The sequence below is a fragment of the Ranitomeya imitator genome, chromosome 2 (genome assembly GCF_032444005.1).
Source record: "Ranitomeya imitator isolate aRanImi1 chromosome 2, aRanImi1.pri, whole genome shotgun sequence".
NCBI lineage: Eukaryota > Metazoa > Chordata > Amphibia > Anura > Dendrobatidae > Ranitomeya > Ranitomeya imitator.
This window is the reverse complement of record NC_091283.1, coordinates 481,549,831-481,568,605: the sequence shown is the minus strand read 5'-3', so window position 1 is coordinate 481,568,605 and position 18,775 is coordinate 481,549,831. Positions and strand designations below refer to the sequence as shown.

General features: G+C 43.2%; 1 protein-coding gene across 7 annotated transcripts in view; it reads right to left on the bottom strand.

The window, feature by feature from the left end:
* Positions 1-18,775, bottom strand: part of TANC2 (tetratricopeptide repeat, ankyrin repeat and coiled-coil containing 2) — a 656,536-nt gene that overhangs the window by 14,882 nt on the left and 622,879 nt on the right. For 5 of the 7 annotated variants that reach the window (XM_069751346.1, XM_069751349.1, XM_069751350.1 and 2 more), the window contains 13 exons: positions 18,322-18,553; positions 16,496-16,662; positions 15,341-15,948; positions 13,217-13,325; positions 6,378-6,500; positions 4,844-5,080; positions 4,183-4,368; positions 3,702-3,795; positions 3,444-3,577; positions 3,236-3,359; positions 2,106-2,281; positions 1,857-1,989; positions 1,064-1,093 (listed from right to left, as the gene is read on the bottom strand). In XM_069751346.1, the coding sequence (XP_069607447.1) occupies positions 1,064-1,093; positions 1,857-1,989; positions 2,106-2,281; positions 3,236-3,359; positions 3,444-3,577; positions 3,702-3,795; positions 4,183-4,368; positions 4,844-5,080; positions 6,378-6,500; positions 13,217-13,325; positions 15,341-15,948; positions 16,496-16,662; positions 18,322-18,553 (2,353 nt within the window). The remainder of the gene's footprint in view (positions 1-1,063; positions 1,094-1,856; positions 1,990-2,105; positions 2,282-3,235; positions 3,360-3,443; positions 3,578-3,701; positions 3,796-4,182; positions 4,369-4,843; positions 5,081-6,377; positions 6,501-13,216; positions 13,326-15,340; positions 15,949-16,495; positions 16,663-18,321; positions 18,554-18,775) is intronic. The other 2 variants (XM_069751347.1, XM_069751353.1) reach the window with 1 other exon arrangement.

Below are 18,775 nucleotides of genomic sequence, written 5' to 3'. Positions count from 1 at the left end.
ATTTCTACATCCATTAGGTGGCGCTAGCGTTCAAGAGCTCTTTCTCTCTGATGAGGCTATTTGCATATTTAAATTCCCAGAGGAGCATTGCATAGCCTACAAGTCTCCTTAAGTCAGCTTGGCATTCTCCACAAGGAGAAACATTCCCCTTTAATCCACCAATCAGTGGCCGCTCACCCAGTTAAATCAGATCTCCTACTTTACACTAAGGAGGGGCAAGCATCCTGAAACACGTGTCTGCAAATGGAGTTTCTGATTTGAGTTCTTATCCCAAATCATGTGTTGACTGTTAAGGCTCAATAAAAGGAATCTGTCACCAGGTTTTTGATACCTCATCTGAGAGCAGCATGATGTAGCCATTCAGAGAATTTAGTGGCCCTCACCTGGGTGCCGCCTCCCATCGTTCACAGCAGGGATATGGCTCTTTGTCTCGGTTTGTTTGCAAATAACCCATCACTAGAATGAAGCAGAGCTGAGAAAGCTAGCCCCGCCATCACCAGGCTCTCTATGTACATAGTCTATTGACAGTGAGCTGTTTATCACAGGAGGGGAGAGACTGACTAGCAGCTAGTCACAGCAGTGATAATGTCCTAGTGATAAAACCTGCAGTGCAGGTAAACAACTGCACACAGCTTCAGAAGTGTCACATTGTAGAATTCAGTATTTTAACCCCTACCTCCTGCTGTCCACACATTACATAGCAAAAGCCTGCTGACAGATTCTCTTTAAAGGGTTGATATTGACTTTTTGGATAGCTACATCCAAATTGTGGTATTAAAGTTCAAGTCCTCTCCCTCCCTCTATCGAAAATTAAAGTATCTGTAAGTATGTCATCTCGCCAAAGGTAGACAAAATATGGCCACTAGGGGGATCTAAACAAACATGCAAAATGAATATCCGCCAGGGAGTTCATGTGCTTCCATATCATAATGCCTATATGTTAGATGCACCGGATGCTGCACCTATGTCAGGAGGTTAATGGGAAGATTAATTAGTCTTTCAGAGAATGGGTGCTTAGTATCTGGTAAGGCATGCGGAGCAAAGCTGTGAGCAAACTTCTAACCTTTTGGGCGGCTCGGTAAGGTCTGACAGCCTTAAAGCAGCAAATAGGGGCAGAATTGTGAATAAAACATACGACGAGAAGTGAGAAATGAGGAGTTAGACAAGAGGGGAAAAGGGATGGAAGCAATGTAGAATCATGAGAAAGACATGGTAGGAAGGAGTGAAGAGATATAGGCGAGGACATGGGAATTGTAGCAGAGAAAAGAGAAGTTGATTGAAGAAAAAACGGACAAAAAAGTGTAGCATTAAAAAAAAAAAAAAAGACAAAACAGGGAGCAGAGAGAATAAAGGGAAGGGATGTAATGTTGACAAAAAGCAATTGTGACAAAGGTAGTGAGTGAGGGAGCGTAGGGAGTAACGGATGGAGTGACGGAGGAGAGAAAACAAACCATGTCGCAGGAGTGAGAAAGCAGCGAGCACAGAAGCTTAATGTCTGAGCAGCAGATAATAAACAAGCAGCAGTGACGCAGAGGGACGCAGCTAACCAGTGACGGACATTACAACACGCAGGGACGGAGATTAACAAGCAATCTTATTCTCCTTGGCCGATCACTGAATTGTGACTCGTATAGGGGCACTGCTGGCCAACATGCAATGCATGCTCTACTTAATAGCCGCTCTTCCGGTCTTTGGACCAAATCGAGACAGATCCACAATATGCGGCAGAAGCGGACAAGGACATGCAAGCCTGCGTACAGTGACATTAAACAGAATGGGAAACTTAACATCTGGACAGCTGTGTTTCCACCAAGGAGAACGTGGCAGCGGTGACAGGTCACCACATTTCTCCATACCTATTTTGGCTCCTTTTTTCAGGAGAGCCACCACGACGGAAGTGTTTCTGCAGCCCACCGCTCTGTCGAGGGGGCGCATCCCGCTGTAGTCCACATGTTCAATCATCGCACCATGGTCCACTAGGAACTGCACCTGTATACAGAGGAAAGACCGGCTTTACTAATTCTATGTGACAAAGAATGGCGAGATCCATACGTAGTCAATGCCTTATCCCTAAAAATTAGAGGAAGCAAAAAATATGGGCTTACCACATCAGCATCTCCATAAAAAGCTGCAAGATCCAGTGGCGTGCGCCCATTTTTATCAGCATGGTCAGTGGCACCTCCGTTTTCTACCAACAACCTCACCACGGCAAGATGCCCTTTTAGGCAGGCCCAGCTTAAAGCGGTCAGTCCCTCTTTGTCCATGAGCCCGATGGAAGCCCCTTTAAGACAGAATGATAGATTAGCAAGTGGATAAAAGGACACAACTACCGCGTTCCCATTTCCAAGAGCTGTAAGTGCCAATGTTAGAACAGAGTTAGCCAAACTCTTCTCTAACATGCTGTTAGTTTCATTAGTTTGGCTCACACAGCGAGGGTAGCGATATTTAATCTGGACAGAAAGAGGAAGGTGTGGGTTTTTTTGTGCACCATCCTCATGTGTAGGTTTTCTGCCCAACGGCTCCTTTACCTGTGCCATCAGAGAGAGATGGATTGGACAGGATGGATTTTTAAGTGGTTTCTGGCAGCCGCTTATGCGTGATCAGCCAATCCGAGCATGAATGTTTATGGAGAACTTGAGCAGCATTGACAGTTTTCTCACGTCTAGGGCCAATTTGAATGTTTTTACATTTGACTAAAGAATGTACATTCATTAGGATGATATATGGCTCTGCTATCTCACCCAAAAATATAGTTGCAAATTTATAAATCTTCATTAAAGGAACAGGAACCTTTAGCATTTCATGACAGTAATAATAATAATTCTTACAGACTAACACCTGCATATAGGTTCCCCCATTTCATATAATTTTGGGGAATACAGTCATTTTCTAAAAAGGCCTACAATCTCTATATAAAGCAGAATCTCTCATCAAATGCCTTCTTCTCTCCCTGCAGTCTTCCTTCGTTCTGTGTAACAATTAGGCCTCATGCCATTCGCAGTGAAATAAGATCCCATGGCAAGAACTGGGCATATATGACCATGTAGTATTATGCAGTGTCACCTGATTGTCACGCAGGACAGAAAGTATTGAAAAATTATTATTTTTCTATTTTTCCTGGTACTTTTTTAAAATGTCAGATCTCAATGATCCATCTAGATGATTTTTCTTTGTTCTTAAAAAAAACTCTTATGACTCTAGTGTGACAGGATTATAATCCTACAAGGACACCAACCTTGTGCCAGCAGGAACTCTACGGTAGCTACATGCCCCTCCGATGCTGCGGTCATCAATGGAGTACGACCCTGCTTGTCTGCCATGTTCACATCTGCACCGTGTGTGAGCAGTAAGTCCACAATCTGTGAGAGAAAAGATCGTTCTGTCCTCCACCCCTGCACTTTTATACGTAGGCACAAGGCATATTAATGAAGTCCTGTAATTACCTGCCAGTGTCCTTGTCGTACAGCGCTGAATATTGGAACTACTCCCCTCCGGTTGGGTTGGGATACAGCTGCTCCTTGTTCTAGAAGTAGGCGGCAAACCTCGAGTTTTCCTCGACCAGCAGCAGCTGTTAAAGCTGAAATCAGATGAAAAATCTTGTCAGAGGAGATTGAGATGGATAGATGCAGAAGAATCAGGTGGTGAGGGGCATACGAGAGGTGGCACTGCAAGTAAACATAAACCACTGCCCCGTCACTTACCAGTCTCTCCCCACAGACCATCAAAACTATTAATCTGAGCCCTCTGTTCCTCCTCCTCGTCTTTTTCTGGTAGATCCAGAAGATAGGAGACAATCTGGTGAAAACAAAATGTTGGTGATGTACTGAACATTTCATTACCTCGTGCAGCGGATCTGTGCACGGTAACAAAAGTCCCTTTAAGTTTAGAAGGAGAAGTCGATGTAGATTTGTGTAGTCAAGAACAAGAAATGTTCTGTCTTGTTTTCAATTGTGCAGCTATTAGGATCTCAGGAGGTGGAAATGAGTCTTGCGTGTCTACCTGAATGTACGGCTACATCTCCCGCCATGGCCAGCATGAGCGAGCAGCGGGAACGGTTTTGTTCAGGCCTGATTGTTATTTCAGTCTTTGGTATATCTACCGAGGGGTGTGCAGGAAAAGCAGAGGCAATGTAAACCCTTCCTGGCATGGAAATGTCCTATCTTTGGCCGTGTTCCTTCTCACCTCGGAGTATCCCATGCTGGCCGCTGCAATCAGGGCTTGCTGTATGGCTTGACTTTTCTTTAGGACTCCGGATTGTTGTCCAGCCATTGTCCAGTCGCACTGGATGAGATATTTTACCACCTCCAGGTGGCCCCGGAGAGCGGCATGAACTAGCGCACACTGTCCGTTCTTATCCAGGAGATCCACCTATTGACACAGTACAGAGATGCTTAAGGGAGAAGGCAGAACACAATCTTGTGATCTAACGCTATTGTGTTTCCCTCTGTCTGGCTGCCAGAACGCCGTCAAGTGACTAACCTGCAGGTCTGGACAGGTTCCCAGGCTCTGGGACATGCGGGGGAGAGGACAGAATGCCGGTGCTGTATAAAACCCCTCCAACTCCTGTCCTGTCATGGCCTTGCCAGTGTTACAGACGTATACGGAGAGCACATACAGCCGCCCAGAAATAAAACAAACCAGCTAATTAACTCACGGCAGCACGTAATTACGGCTTCTGCCTCATTAAAGACCTCGGGCAGGAATTGATCATTGTTTTATTTGGAGCGGATTTATCTATCAGAAGACCCTAAGGGATTTCTTTGCTGTAATTTGAGTTTAGAGAGTAGATTTCTATTCTGGGGACCTTTGTAGACATATTATTAATGACGGCTCATATACTAACCTTAGCTCTCCTCTTACACAGTAACATGACAATTGTCAGATGACCTGAGGCTGCAGCGTATGCTAGAGGAGTCATGCCACTCTCCGAACTGGCATCCACATTGACAAAGAACTCCAGCAGCAGCGCCACCATCTCTGTGTATCCCAGATGGGCCTGGACACACAGGATAGGGGCATTGTTCAGCACTTCAGTACGGTAGTTCACATTGGCTCCCCCCATGATTAGAAGGCGGCTCACCTGCAGGAGAATAGAGAGCTGGGTGAAGGCACTAGACAACGTAAGGGGGTTCATACTGATGACACTATCACTAGAATAGGCCATTAAAATCAGATTGGTCGGAGTCCGACTTTATATGGCACTGTGGTGTGTGTGCGGTGCAGTCTTTTCAGTCTTTACACTGTAACAATGAAATACATATGAATCTTAAAGGTATATTTCCAGCCAGCTCATAAAATGAAGACGTAATGAGCCCTTTGCTCTGCGCCACTGTAAATTGAGAGGTGGCAGCGGATGTGCGGCACTCCCGGTTTTTAAAAATAGCTGAGCAAGGTTATTTTTGGGCCACGCACGCTCAGCCATTCATAGCAGCGCTAGACAGGGCCCTGTTGTTTTTTTTCTTTTTAATATTGTAGATGTGCTTTTCATAAATATCCAAAATTGGAATAACCCATCAAAGGCCCAGTGAGTTAAGAGACTTGTCCCATAATCGTGACTGATGGTTCGGCTGTTGGCGCGGCTGTGCTGCTGGTCAGAACTCTCCCAAAATGACGCAGCTTTGCTTCTGCAGTATGGAAGAAGTGCAGTAGCAGTGCAGCCGGCCGGGATCCAGTGCTAAAAGTGCACTCTTGTGATCGCCGCCAGCTTCAGTGCAGTGGTGGCTGGTAACCTAGACAATAAACAGTAAACAATGTAATAAAAAAAATTCCACTGATCTTGGGAATGGAGAAATAGAGAGGATTTTTAATGTAAAAGAAAATTGCAAAGTTACTTGTTTTAAAAAGAATTTAGCAATTTCTACATCATATATTGTCACATGGGACTAACCCTGCAAGTCCTGTTCTACTGTGTTTATTCATGAGCCAAACAACCAACACAATGACATGTGAGGACTCATAAAATCTAATAAGCTGGCACATTCTGCAGACTCAAGTGCATGCTAGTGCCAGGTTCCCCTTCCCACATGAATAATATAATAATCTTTTATTGTTCATTACACAGAGAGGACCTTAGCGGCAGGAATAATGCCGACATAACCAAAGTTACGTGTGCAGTTCTGATAGGACGCATGATCACAGGACAGGAGGACGCGATGCTAGTATGGACCTTTATGATCTAGAACTACTACTGTAGTCTACCAGATGTGGCGTAAACTATGCACACATCTCCCAATGCGAAAAGTCTTGTACACATACCCCAGGTCATATACTGTTTAGTGCACGAGTCAGTAATGCAGCAATCATTAGGCCCCAACAGAGCCGAGTGATTCGACTCATGCTGTCCAGTCCTAGGATCGTTCCCAGTGACCGTTTCTTACTTTGATGTTGGGAGTGTAGAGGTTTCTTAGAGATGCCAGTGCCATGGAAAGGCCGTCTGTGCTGTAGGAAATCCAAAGTGCTTGCAAGATAGAAGAGGAGACACCGACCTTCTTACTAAGACCCTGAGTTAAGAGAATGACACTTGTCAGAATAGAGAGTCCTGTGCAAGGAATGTACGAAACATAAAACGGCAAATGCACATTGTGAACGTCCCAAATTTGCTTCTTCAGCAACACAAAATGTGAACACTTTGAATTCACTACATTTCGGGATTATTCTGATTCAGGATGATAAATTCCAGAATTGAAGCATATGGAATTGATACGACTCAGTGAATTTCTACAATGGATTTGTTCAATAGAGACTGAGTAGTGACTGTAACCTCTGCCAGCACCTCCACCCCGATCATTGGCAATAAGCAGCTGCAGGTAGAACAGAACGTCATTCTCTCCCTGTAGCCGCTGCTCCCGTAAGTCACTAACTCAGGATTTAAATGCCATTTACCTGCAAATTACTTCTGGACGTGACAGACTCCATTTAAACAGACAATTAACTTAAAGGCTGTGTATCTGCCCTCTTTGTCTTATTTTAGGTCTTCTGGAATAGAAAGTAGGGGGTTGGTGTAGATTTGCTACAAATTTATCACTAATCTTATTAACCTTTCTCCTTTATTCCTACTATATGACAGACTTTCCATATCGTTGCGGTACACTTTAATATGTTCTGTGTGAGGTTGATTTTTTTTTGTACATGGGGGTGTTTGGGTTTTTAGCATCTTCATTTTTATAAAATTGTTAAAGTTTGCAATTAAAAAAAAAACACACACACACAAAACACACAAAAAAATAAAAATAAACACCTATCACCTACTTACGGGGGGCCCTGCATCCCCTACATCTTCTAACTTCTTCCATTGCAGCAAAGAGGAGCTTAAATCAACTATTACTCAAGTATGAGCTATGTTGCCCCATTCAGAGCCTATGGGGCTGACATAAGTAGCGTGGTATTTGGCTGTGTTGGTCTATGACGACTTGTCACCACTCTATTTATAGCTCTTACTCAGGTCAAATAGTGAGGAGGAATAGGGGGCTCAGGACCCCTGTATTGGGGATCAGTGGGGTTCTGTTAAATCATTTCTATTGTAAGAATTTTTTTTTTCTTTTTAAACGTTCAAAATGTTTTGAAAAGCAGTTTTAATATATACATAAATACGCACACAAATATATACAGTAAATCACAAAAGTGAGTACGCCCCTCACATTTTTGTAAATCTTTTATTATATCTTTTCATGGGACAACACTGATGATATGACACTTTGATTACAATGTAATGTAGTCAGTGTACAGCTTGAATAATAGTGTAAATTGTGAAGCCCAAAGTGTCACTCTTGGGCATGGAGGTCACCAGAGCTTCACCGGTTGACACTGGAATCCTCTTCCACTCCTCCATGACATCATCACGGAGCAGGTGGATGTCAGGGACCATGCACTCCTCTACCTTCCGTTTGGGAATGCCCCACAGATGCTCAGTAGGGTTTAGGTCTGGAGACATGCTTGGCCAGTAAAGAACCTCTACCCCAGTTTCTTTAGCAAGGCAGTGGTGGTCTTGGAGGTGTGTTTGGGGTTGTTACATTGGAATACTGCCCTGCCATCCAGTTTCTGAAGATAGAGGATCATACCCTGCTTCTGTATGTTACAGTACATGATGGCATTCATGGTTTCCTCAATGACAGCCAGCAGCACTGATACAGTCCCACCCATGCTTGACTGACTGTAGGCAAGACAAACCTGTCTTTGTACTCCTCATCTGGTTGCTGCCACACATGCTTGACACCATCAGAATCAACTAAGTTTATCTTCGTCTCATTAGACCACAGGACATGGTTCCAGTAATCCATGTAATTGCTTGTTTTCAGCAAAGTGTTTGCAGGCTTTCTTGTGCATCATCTTGAGAAGCTTCCTCCTGGGACAGCATTTATGCAGACCAATGCAATGCAGTGTGCGGTGTATAGTCTGAGCACTGACAGTCTGACATCACACCCCTGTAACCTCTGCAGCAATGCTGGCAGCACTCACATGTCTGTTTTGCAAAGATAACCTCTGGATATGATGTGGAGAACGTGTACTCAACTTTGATCAACCATGGCGAGGCCTGTTCTGAGTGGAACCTATCTTGTTTAAACCACTTGGCCACCGTACAGGAGCTCAGTTTCAAGGTGTTGACAATCTTCTTATAGCCTCGGCCATCGTTATGTGCAGCAACAATTCTATTTTTCAGATCCCCAGAGAGTTCTTTGCTATGATGAGTCTAGAGACCAATATCAGAGAGTGTGAGAGCGACAACACCAAATGTTACACACCTGCTCCATATTCACACCTGAGACCTTGTAACACTGGGGAGGGAAAATGGCTATTTGGGCACAATTTGGCCATTTTCACTTAGGGGGTACTCACTTTTGCTAACAGCGGTTTAGACATTAATGGCGGAGTTTTGAGTTATTTAGAGGGCACCAAATTTTCACTGTTATACAAGCTGTACACTGACTTCTTTACATTGTATCAAAGTGTCATATCATCAGTGCTGCCCCATGAAAAGGTATAATAAAATATTTACAAAAATGCGAGCGGTATACTCACTTTTTTTACCATACTGTATAGATAGATACATAGAAAGATATGGAAAAAGGACACAAATTAAAACATGGCTGAGTCCTTAGGATGTTAATGATGCAAAACGCTTTATAGGCAACCTTCATCAATAGCAACTGCCCCGATTATAGTAACGATGACCGCAGCCTGCAAAAAGTTTAACCCTCCCATCTCCCCCCATTCAAACGGAGTGAGAAAAGGGAGAGCAGACAGAAGTGTACATCATGGCTGCCAATCCTCTTCTGCAATGCCACTAGTAAAACTAATAGGAGCTGCTGTGGGAGGCTTAGAGCTTAGTACTGCTGACGAGATCTCCTGATGCCCCTCGCCCAGGAGATTTAATCTTTTGGCTCTTGTTCCGAATGCTATGGAGTCTTTCATATCCTCTTTGTATTCCAGCAGGCTGGCATCAGAGTACAGATACATGGAGGTGTCAGATAACCCGTACGGTCTCATACGCCTCTTCCCACCGTCGGGCGATAGGGGGAGCTATTGCATCTCAATAACAGAAGAGAAGACCACTAGTCGCTGCCACTATGATCCCAGGAAGGTTATAGAGTAATTATGAGGAAATCACCTTTTACAATACCAAAAGGTTTACTTAAGAAAGATGAATTACATGAACTTATATTTTTGGGACATGCGACTATGTATAAGGGGTAATATTCCTCTTTTTGGGAGTAAGGAGATCTATATGCCATGCATTACTCATCTGGGAAATTAAGTACGTAAATCGCCTCCTCAGAGAGGAAGATAACTTTAAACGCCATCAACTGGACTGCATATTTAAAGGGAACCTGTCATGTATAAAAACCAATATTAACCAGCAGATATGGGGTTAATCTATAGGTAAGGGTGGTTTCACACTTGCGTTTTTGTCTGCAGCGTTTTTTGCACAAAAAAATGCATGCGTTTTTTTCCTATATTTAACATTGAAAACGCATGCGTTTTTTGTTGTACGCGTTTGGTCGCGTTTTGAAACGCATGCATTTTTTTGCTGCATGCGTTCTTTTTCAGAAATGCAACTTGTATTTTTGAGAGGCTTTTTTTGACACATAAAAACGCATGCGTTTTCATGCATTTTTTTGTGTCAAAAAATACATTGGAGTCAATGGAAATGCATGCGTTTTTAAGCACATGCGTTTGTTTGCTTTAAAAACGCATGCGTTTTTATTAAAAAAAAAACAGAAAACACACTGATATGCCACCCCCCACCATAAAGGTGATAAAGGGATCCTAAACCTAACCCTAAAGGGATCCTAACCCTAAAGGGATCCTAACCCTAACCCTAAAGGGATCCTAACCCTATCCCTACCCCTAACCCTAAAGGGATCCTAACCCTAACCCTAAAGGGATCCTAACCCTAACCCTAACGGGATCCTAACCCTACCCCTACCCCTAATCCCTTTTGGGTTAGGGTTAGGATCCCTTTAGGCTTAGGGGTAGGGTTAGGATCCCTTTAGGGTTAGGGTTATGATCCCTACCCCTTTCTGTTTATAGTGGTTTTTTTTTACTTTATTTTGATGATTGGCAGCTGTCACACATTTCTCAGCATGCGTTTAAAAAACGCAAACGCATGAAAAAACGCATGTAAACGCGTCAAAACGCTGCGTTTTTTTCACCACATGCAAAAACGCATGCGTTAAAAAAAACGCAGCATTTGCACGCGTTTTTTCACCATGCGTTTTTGTTTTGAAACGCAAGTGTGAAACCAGCCTAATAGCTTTCTGAAGCAGCCTGGGGCCCACAAAAAGCCCAACTACCTGGCGGAAATTAGCTTCATTCCTCTGGAATACATAGTGGTGAACGTAACTGTGCCCCGGCACTGACTGACAGTCGCCCCTAATGCCATAACCTAACCGCGAAATCCCATATCTGCAAGTTAACAGCGTTTTTGTACATGACAGATTCTCTTTAATTTCCCAAAGAAACAATGCATGGCCTATTAGTCTTCTTACACCAGCGTTGCAACCTACACAAGAAGAAACATTCCCCCTTAGGCTTCTTACCAGGGTTCTCTCATTTAGCCAAATCAAACCTCCAGCTTTGCAATGATGAGGGGCAAAGACCCAAAAACAAGTGTCTGCAAATTGAATGCCTGGTCTGGCTTCTTATCTCAAGTCATGTGGCAAGGATTGCAAAAGTGTTGATATTAAAGGATATGTCCGGTCTTAATCGGCTTGTCCACTTCTAGGGACAACCTCTTCTTCATCTACATGTTTGGCCCTGATAAAATAAAAAGGCCTATACACACCTCCTGATCCGGCGCCATTTCAGAGGTGTCGCTACTGGCGGTCTCAGGTCCCTTGTGCGGTTGTATGACACGTGGTGCCCGGCGCCCAATCAAAGCTGGAGTCACTGTCTCCACTTTCGTACGAGAAAGTGAGAGATCAGCCACTGCCCAGACTTCCTCTTCATGTTCAATTCGTCCGAAGGCGGGGACAGTGACGCCAGCGTTGATTGAGCGCCGGGCACCACGTGTCATACAAACGTACGAGAGCCTTGGGACCAAGAGTGCAGACACTGGAACTATGTGCTGTTCCATGTAAGTTATGTTCTTCAGTTTCTATGTATTGTATTTTTCTATGTATGTTGTTATATTTTACTCTGCTGCCACCCAATGGCCTTTTTCCGTATGGCAGCTTGTTATTCATTAATTCTTGTGGGCATGTCTTACAGTTTCGGTTCAGGGGTCAAGTCTTCTCTTCATCTGGCAGCCATTTCATTTTCAGTTTCATGCTGTTGTGAGAAGACATGCTTGAACCGGGCTTAGGAAGGCATCAGTCTTTCGACCTCTTGCTGTTCACTCTTGCTGCTCACTCGCTGTCACTGATACACCTGCTGTACTTGACTCAACTCTGGAGAAGTTACTGTATGCTATTCTACGCTGTATGTCCAGATTTCCAAATAAACAAGTCTGGATTGCACAATCCCTGGTGTGCATCATCTCTCCGGATGCTGAACAGCATTGGTCCTGTCTGCCTCACATCGAGGAAAACTGAAGGTACGAATCTCTCTCACAACCCTTAATAGTCAACCACACCTCCATTCGCCTCATGTGGGGACAGAACAAACTGCACGGGCGGGGTATATAAGCTTCTTTATTTTTTTGGGGGCAAACATTTAGATCAAGAAGGGGTTGTCCTTGTAGTTAACAACCCCATTAAGCTACAAGTCCACAGTCACTCTATGTGACTGCAGACTTGTGGATCTTCTTATCGCACGCACGGTGATATGCATACTCCTGGCCACATTACGACTAGATTGGTGCAGCCTCGCTCAATGTAAGTGTATTAAGAGAGGCCAGAAACAGTCTATTCAGAATGTGGCCAGAGAATCCTCACAGGATTAACAAGTCTTCAGTCACATACAGCAACTGTAGACTTGTAGCTTAACAGTTTCAGACTGGACAACCTTTAACTTTTAGGATTTCTACGTCTAGGGGCTGCCCTGTGAGGAGGGAATGCTCCCTTGTCGATTTTATGGGTGAGCATGCATCTATGTAATTACTTTGGGGTCTACCTGGCTTATATTATATTGGTACTGTGATTTTCACTAATACTGAAGGCCATTGGGAAAATCTACGAACTGTTTATTCAGATGCCTGTGTTCCTGGGATGAACTTTGCTGTCCTCCCCAAACCCAGTGTACCTTCATGTCTCCTCCGCTTTTATCTCCCGATTATTTATACAGTGTATACAGCATGTATAATTGAGTATTTTTCATGTGATGTTTTTCAATAAATAAATTTTGTATTCTATATTTTTAATATGTTGCTTGGGACATTTTTCCTCCATTGTTTCTTGGTTATATCTACTTGGAGTTGTCTGTTTGATTTGACATCATTGAGTTGTCCTGGGAGAGCTTTAGATAATAAATAATAATAATAATTTTATTTATATAGCGCCAACATATTCCGATTTTAGATTTTTGCTCTCGGCCACAGTGTATGCCAGTGCTTTATGATTACGTTAATAACTGCACCAGTTCTATGTCTGACACCCATTGTATCAACGTAAATGAAGATTGTCTCATAAGATCACATTTTATTGTTGTTCATACAGAAGGGAACGTCACCATGGTCTTATTCCTGCACTTGAGGAGATTCTAATCAATGTAATGAAAGTCAAGGTTACATATATGTAAAATACAGCCTGAAGTTAATGTGAACAGACTCCCAGCTCCGTACCTTGAAGATATGTGCTTTCAGGATGTGATGGCCGAGCTCGATGGTCTGTTGCCTGTTCAGCTTCCCCTCCTGACGAGAGAACCAGAAGGCCAGCAGGATATGTCCGCTCCTGAGGACAACACGTACGGTTATCACTTACATCCATCAGCAGCTCAGCATGGAGGTACATGGAGTCAGGCACCAGGCTGCTGGTGGGACCATTATGGCCATTAACACAACAGGGAGTTTTATTAGACCAGTGAACACTCCACTTCTCGGCCGGTCATCCCTTCTCCAGGATGACTCAGGTAACGTATACAACACAGCCATATATAGCTGAAGGAAACGTCGCCTTAGCGCAGGATTTATTTAAGCTATTCATGTGTGACCTGCTTGGTGTACACACAAATTATATATCCTGCGCTAAGACAACGCTTCCTTCAGCTATATCGGGTACGGGAGATGAGTATAAGCTTTATCATTTTATGAGGGCCAATCGTGGGGTGTGAGCATGTGCATATACCCTTAGGGGTCGATTCAAGCAATATACTGTATATATATTTATTTTTAGGGGGGGATGAGGGGGGAAGTAGAGGAACACCACGGCAATTTTTGTAGCCAAAGTTAGAAGTGTGTTCAAGAAAGGCCCTCACATTGATTTCTAGAGCGTTGAACATAATCGGCAAGTGATATATGCTATAGCACATATGATGATGCCCCCTGGATTGTGAACACGTCACATTGTGTCTGCAGGCAGCTCTGCTAGGAATATACTTATGACTATACAGTGACTAGGGCCATGATGACGACCTCCGTGCACATTGTAAATACTTACAGAAGTATAATCTGCATTAGCTAAATTTACTTCTGTACCATTTTTGTTGGGTTTTGAATCAAATCTACACATGTGAAACGGCCAACGATGCGCTGTTATTATTGTTCTAGGGTTTCCTCCAAAGAGATAAGCACAGCAATATTACAGAGATTATACTGAGTATATAAACTGCTATCAATCCATCTGATCCTTCTTGTATTGGACCTTGATTGATGGGCATCAAGCATATTATGTAGTGACAGGAGATGAGCAGATGTATTGCCAATGATTAATGCTATGACTACAGCAATGCAGACCCTCACGTCCTTCTCTTTGTGTGCTTATATTATACATCTCTATTTCTAGCTGTTCATATATAACCGCTGTGTGTGTGTGTGTGTACATATATATATATATATATAACGCTGGGAGCGTCACTCTGTCCGAAGCCTCTATAGACTGCGCAAGCGCCGGCGCAGTCTGGGCCTCACAGAGCGACGCTCCCGGGAGATCGCGGTGTGCGTTCACACTGAACGCACACCGCGATCTCCACCGCAGAAGCAGGGACCGCCAGGAGGGTGAGTATCGCCTATATTCACCTGTCCCCGTTCCATCGCTGAGCGGCGCCATCTTCCCGGTCTTCGGTCTTCAGTTCAGAGGGCGCGATGACGCGCTTAATGCGCGCCGGCGCCGCCCTCTGACTGAACAGTCACAGCCAGGAGACCGGGAAGATGGCGGCGCTCAGCGATGGAACGCCGGACAGGTGAGTATAGTAAGTGCTGGGGGGGCCTGAGCCTGTTGTTACTCATCCTCTGTATACTATTGATATTTATGTACATGTTACCTATAGTCAGCCTATTATAGTTACTGTTATACTGCTCTTGTGAGGTTGGTCCTTGTGTGGGTCCCACTGTGTTTTTTCCGCACCAGTGGTCACTGTCCCAGTATTTATATGTTTTTTTATGTATTTTTTTATGTATTTTTTATGTGTTTTTCAATAAAGATTATATTTGCTTTTTATACTCTGGTCTTTCTGTGAAGGTCTTTTTCGGCATTGTATATATAAAACATTTAAATTACACAATTTAAAGGAATTGTCCGGTCATAAGATATCGAGGTTGTATCCTTAGACTGGAATAGGAGCTTTTCTGCTGTACTCCACAGTGTCCATTCTGTTTCATATCTAACCAACGCCAGGGCTATTAACAGCTGATCGATGAAGTACCACTGATCTGATAATGAGAAGTTATCTTGATGGGATACATCACCAATATCTTATGATTGGACAACCCCTTTAAATGTTTGTCAAAAATCATATAAGCCAGCATTACCTGGGATCACAAAGAAACTTGGTTTTCTCTCCATCTTCTCTCCATATTAACCATTCTCTGAAGGATGGATGAACAAACATTCGGGTCAGGTCTCTCCTCTTAATCAAGAACATAGAAAGGTTCTCCATGCGCTGCTGAAAATCCTCCCACTCCAGACCTCCATCCACACTGCCCGCATTGATGGCCTGGAAGATGTGCTCATCCGTCAATGGGTGGAGAGAGGCCACAGCAACATTGAGAAGAGGAAGGGCCCGCTCAAAGGAGGATTGTGTTGGGAACCTCATATTACACTGCAGGAGATACACCTCGGACAGTGACACAGGAACCACTTTGTAGCTGGAGCTCTTAAGAACCAAGTAGCCCTTCTCTATGAGGTCAAACGTAAGCTTCAGGTATAGGTAGGAACCTTGGCTTAAGGTCTTAAGGTGGGAACTAAGTTTTCCAAATGTGGTGTTGTCCATTTTTCCATTGAGTGAGATATTGTTTTGGATTTCGGAGCTGCTGTGTATACGTTGCAAGATATAGGCCTGAAGATCCTGATCAATGGCCTCATTTTCTTCTAGTCGATCCAAGAAAATTCGGTGGAAGGGGAGAAGTTTGGTGATTTCCTGTTAGTGGACAATAAAAGATAATTCATTGGAGAATCAAAGATGGACAAATAGTTAAGGATTATTCTGAAGATTTATAAAAATATTTAGAATTGAGAGTCCTCAATGGTTGATACCTTTTAATGGCTAACTGAAAAGATGGTAACAAATTGCAAGCTTTCAACACTACACAGGTCTCTTCATCAGGCAAAGACTAAAACAAATTCTGAAGAATCCACATAATTATGCACAACATAGAGAGAAAAAAAAAAGGGGGGGGGGGAATTCTGCAGAATTTGTTTTAGTCTTGCCTGATGAAGAGACCTGTGTAGTCTCGAAAGCTTGCAATTTGTTACCATCTTTTCAGTTGGCCATTAAAAGGTATCAACCATTGAGGACTCTCAATTCTAAATATTTTTCTATCTACTGGTTAACACGGTACCAAGATATATATCTTCCCTGTATCTGAAGATTTATGTAATTTGTGGTTGTAACAGGAGGCTAAATCCAGAACATATGGAGAAATATGAAGACAATGAGATAGAATGGTAAGAAATGTCTGACCCACCTGTAGGGTGGTCCTCACAGTAACAATCAGCTTCAACCAGCGAGGGAATTTTCCTATCATCTTGCTTAGAAAGGACACAATGGTATCTCCGTAGTCTGGCTTGTGGAACTCCGCTTCATTCAGCCCATCGATCAGGATAATGTAATCCTCATCTGGAATCTTTCTCTCTAAATGAACGTCAAAGTAAAAACAAAAAGTCATTAAATGAACACTAATTGCCAAATCTGTATTTCTGTAAGTACGTCTGGCACGGAAACATCCAGATGCTGAGCAGTTTGATTAATCCCTCTGCACGGTTTACAGGTCAAATCAGGGGCTTTGACTGCCTAGTCTCTGTACTCTCTTGTCCAAAATAACAGTATTAGTCAGTGGTGCCGATGTTAACCAAATCAGCCTTGTAGACGGATGCCAGATGACAAAGGGAACATCAAGAATCTGTAGTGTAAGCTGTCGCCTAAATGATAGTTCATCCGATCGTTTGGTTGGCAGCTCTCTTTCTCATACACTCGGCCGAGCGCTACCATGTTCCCTATTAAAGAGCCAGTGCCAGACATGCTGGATCCTTATCTCTCCTGAGAACATCTGTCGGGGACCCACATACATAAACTGGAGTCTGAACCCGTCAATATCGGCGGTTTTGGCAGGTTAGTCTATGGGTGCCTTAAACTATCATGCAATTTCAGCACCACTCTGACAGGATAGGCGTTGCATAATTACAAGATGGGGTCTCTTCCTTGGGACCCCTATGATCACTAGAATGGTGGATTCAGGTTTGCCACTTAGAGTAATTTAATAGGTGTTGAAATTGAAGAAGAGCAGGAAGTGTAGGCGTATATGACAATAGTGATTACATAAAATGGGGAAGGGATTTTTGGAAAGAAAACAAAAACACATTGGGTTTGTCCCAACTAGATCTATATTGTCGCATCAAGGATATCAGGAACTTGGATACCTGGCAACCCTTAATGACAATACTGTAGAGAGGTTTAATCTTTTTTTTGTCATATTGGGATTCCTTTTAGGCCATGTTAAATATATATGACCTCTATGAGATGGATATTAATGTCAGAACATTCCACATATCCCTCCCTTTTCCTTTTGTCTGAGTCTGTGTTTGTTTGTGAACTAAAGTATTATTATAGAAGATTGGTTGACAACCTATAAATGATAATGAAAAATTTTAAATGGCCAATTTTTTCTTCTTTTCCTGTAAAAAATGAAAATTGTATTTCAATACAAATTACAATAAAAAAAACAAAACATTGGGTGTGTAACAAATAAGTAGTGATGAGCGAACGTGCTGGGATAAGGTGTTATCTGAGAATGCTCGTGTACTAACCGAGTGTCTTTGGCGTGCTCAAAAAATAAGTTTGAGTACCCGAGCCTGCATGTCTTGCGGCTGTTCGACAGCCATGAGACATGCAGCTGAGGGACTCGAACATATTATTCCCGCACGCTGAAGACATTCAGTTAGCACACGAGCATTCTCAGATAACACCTTATCCCAGCACGTTCACTCATCACTATTAAGAAGTAAAAATTAATAGATTGTGGGTTTTCCCATAAAAATAATTTCACTGATCTATCAAGAGCAAGAATGATAAATGTATGATCACTGGGAGTCCGACCACTGGGCCCATCCATCAACATAATGGGTTCTTAAGTCTCCTATATTATGTGTAATCACCGCTCCATTAACTTCTATGAGAGAGTGCTCAGCTCTACCTCCATCACTCCCATAATGATGCGTGAAAGTGTTATTTACATTGGTGAGGTAACCCCTTTAAATATGGTTCAGGGATACTAATAAAAAAGCGATCATTTACCTTTGTATAGAATTTCAAGTGGCTCAAGAACTCCCCTTCGAAAAGATGCAGCCGGGTCTTGCACGCAGGATCGTAGACTAAGCAGGCTCTGTAGATGTGGCTCACGTAGGAGCTGCTCCCGGTAAGCCACTAGCTGGGGTGCACGGCACAGCAGAGCAGCCACGTTGTGAACAAACTCAGGCACTAGGCACGTGTACGCATTGTCAGCCTGGCAGTAGTGATATGCCACCACCTAAAGGAGGAAAGCAGACAACACAGAAAAGAATAAATTAATGATTACAAAAAACATAACACAATATGACAGTCCATCTGCTCCTGACCAAATCCACGTAATACTGCTATGATTTCATCAGAATATAATTTTCTCCCCTCCGCACCCAGTCTGTCAGCGCATGTCATCTCAATTCATGGGCGCTCGTTAAATAGCACACTGCCTAACGAGCACCAGGACAAT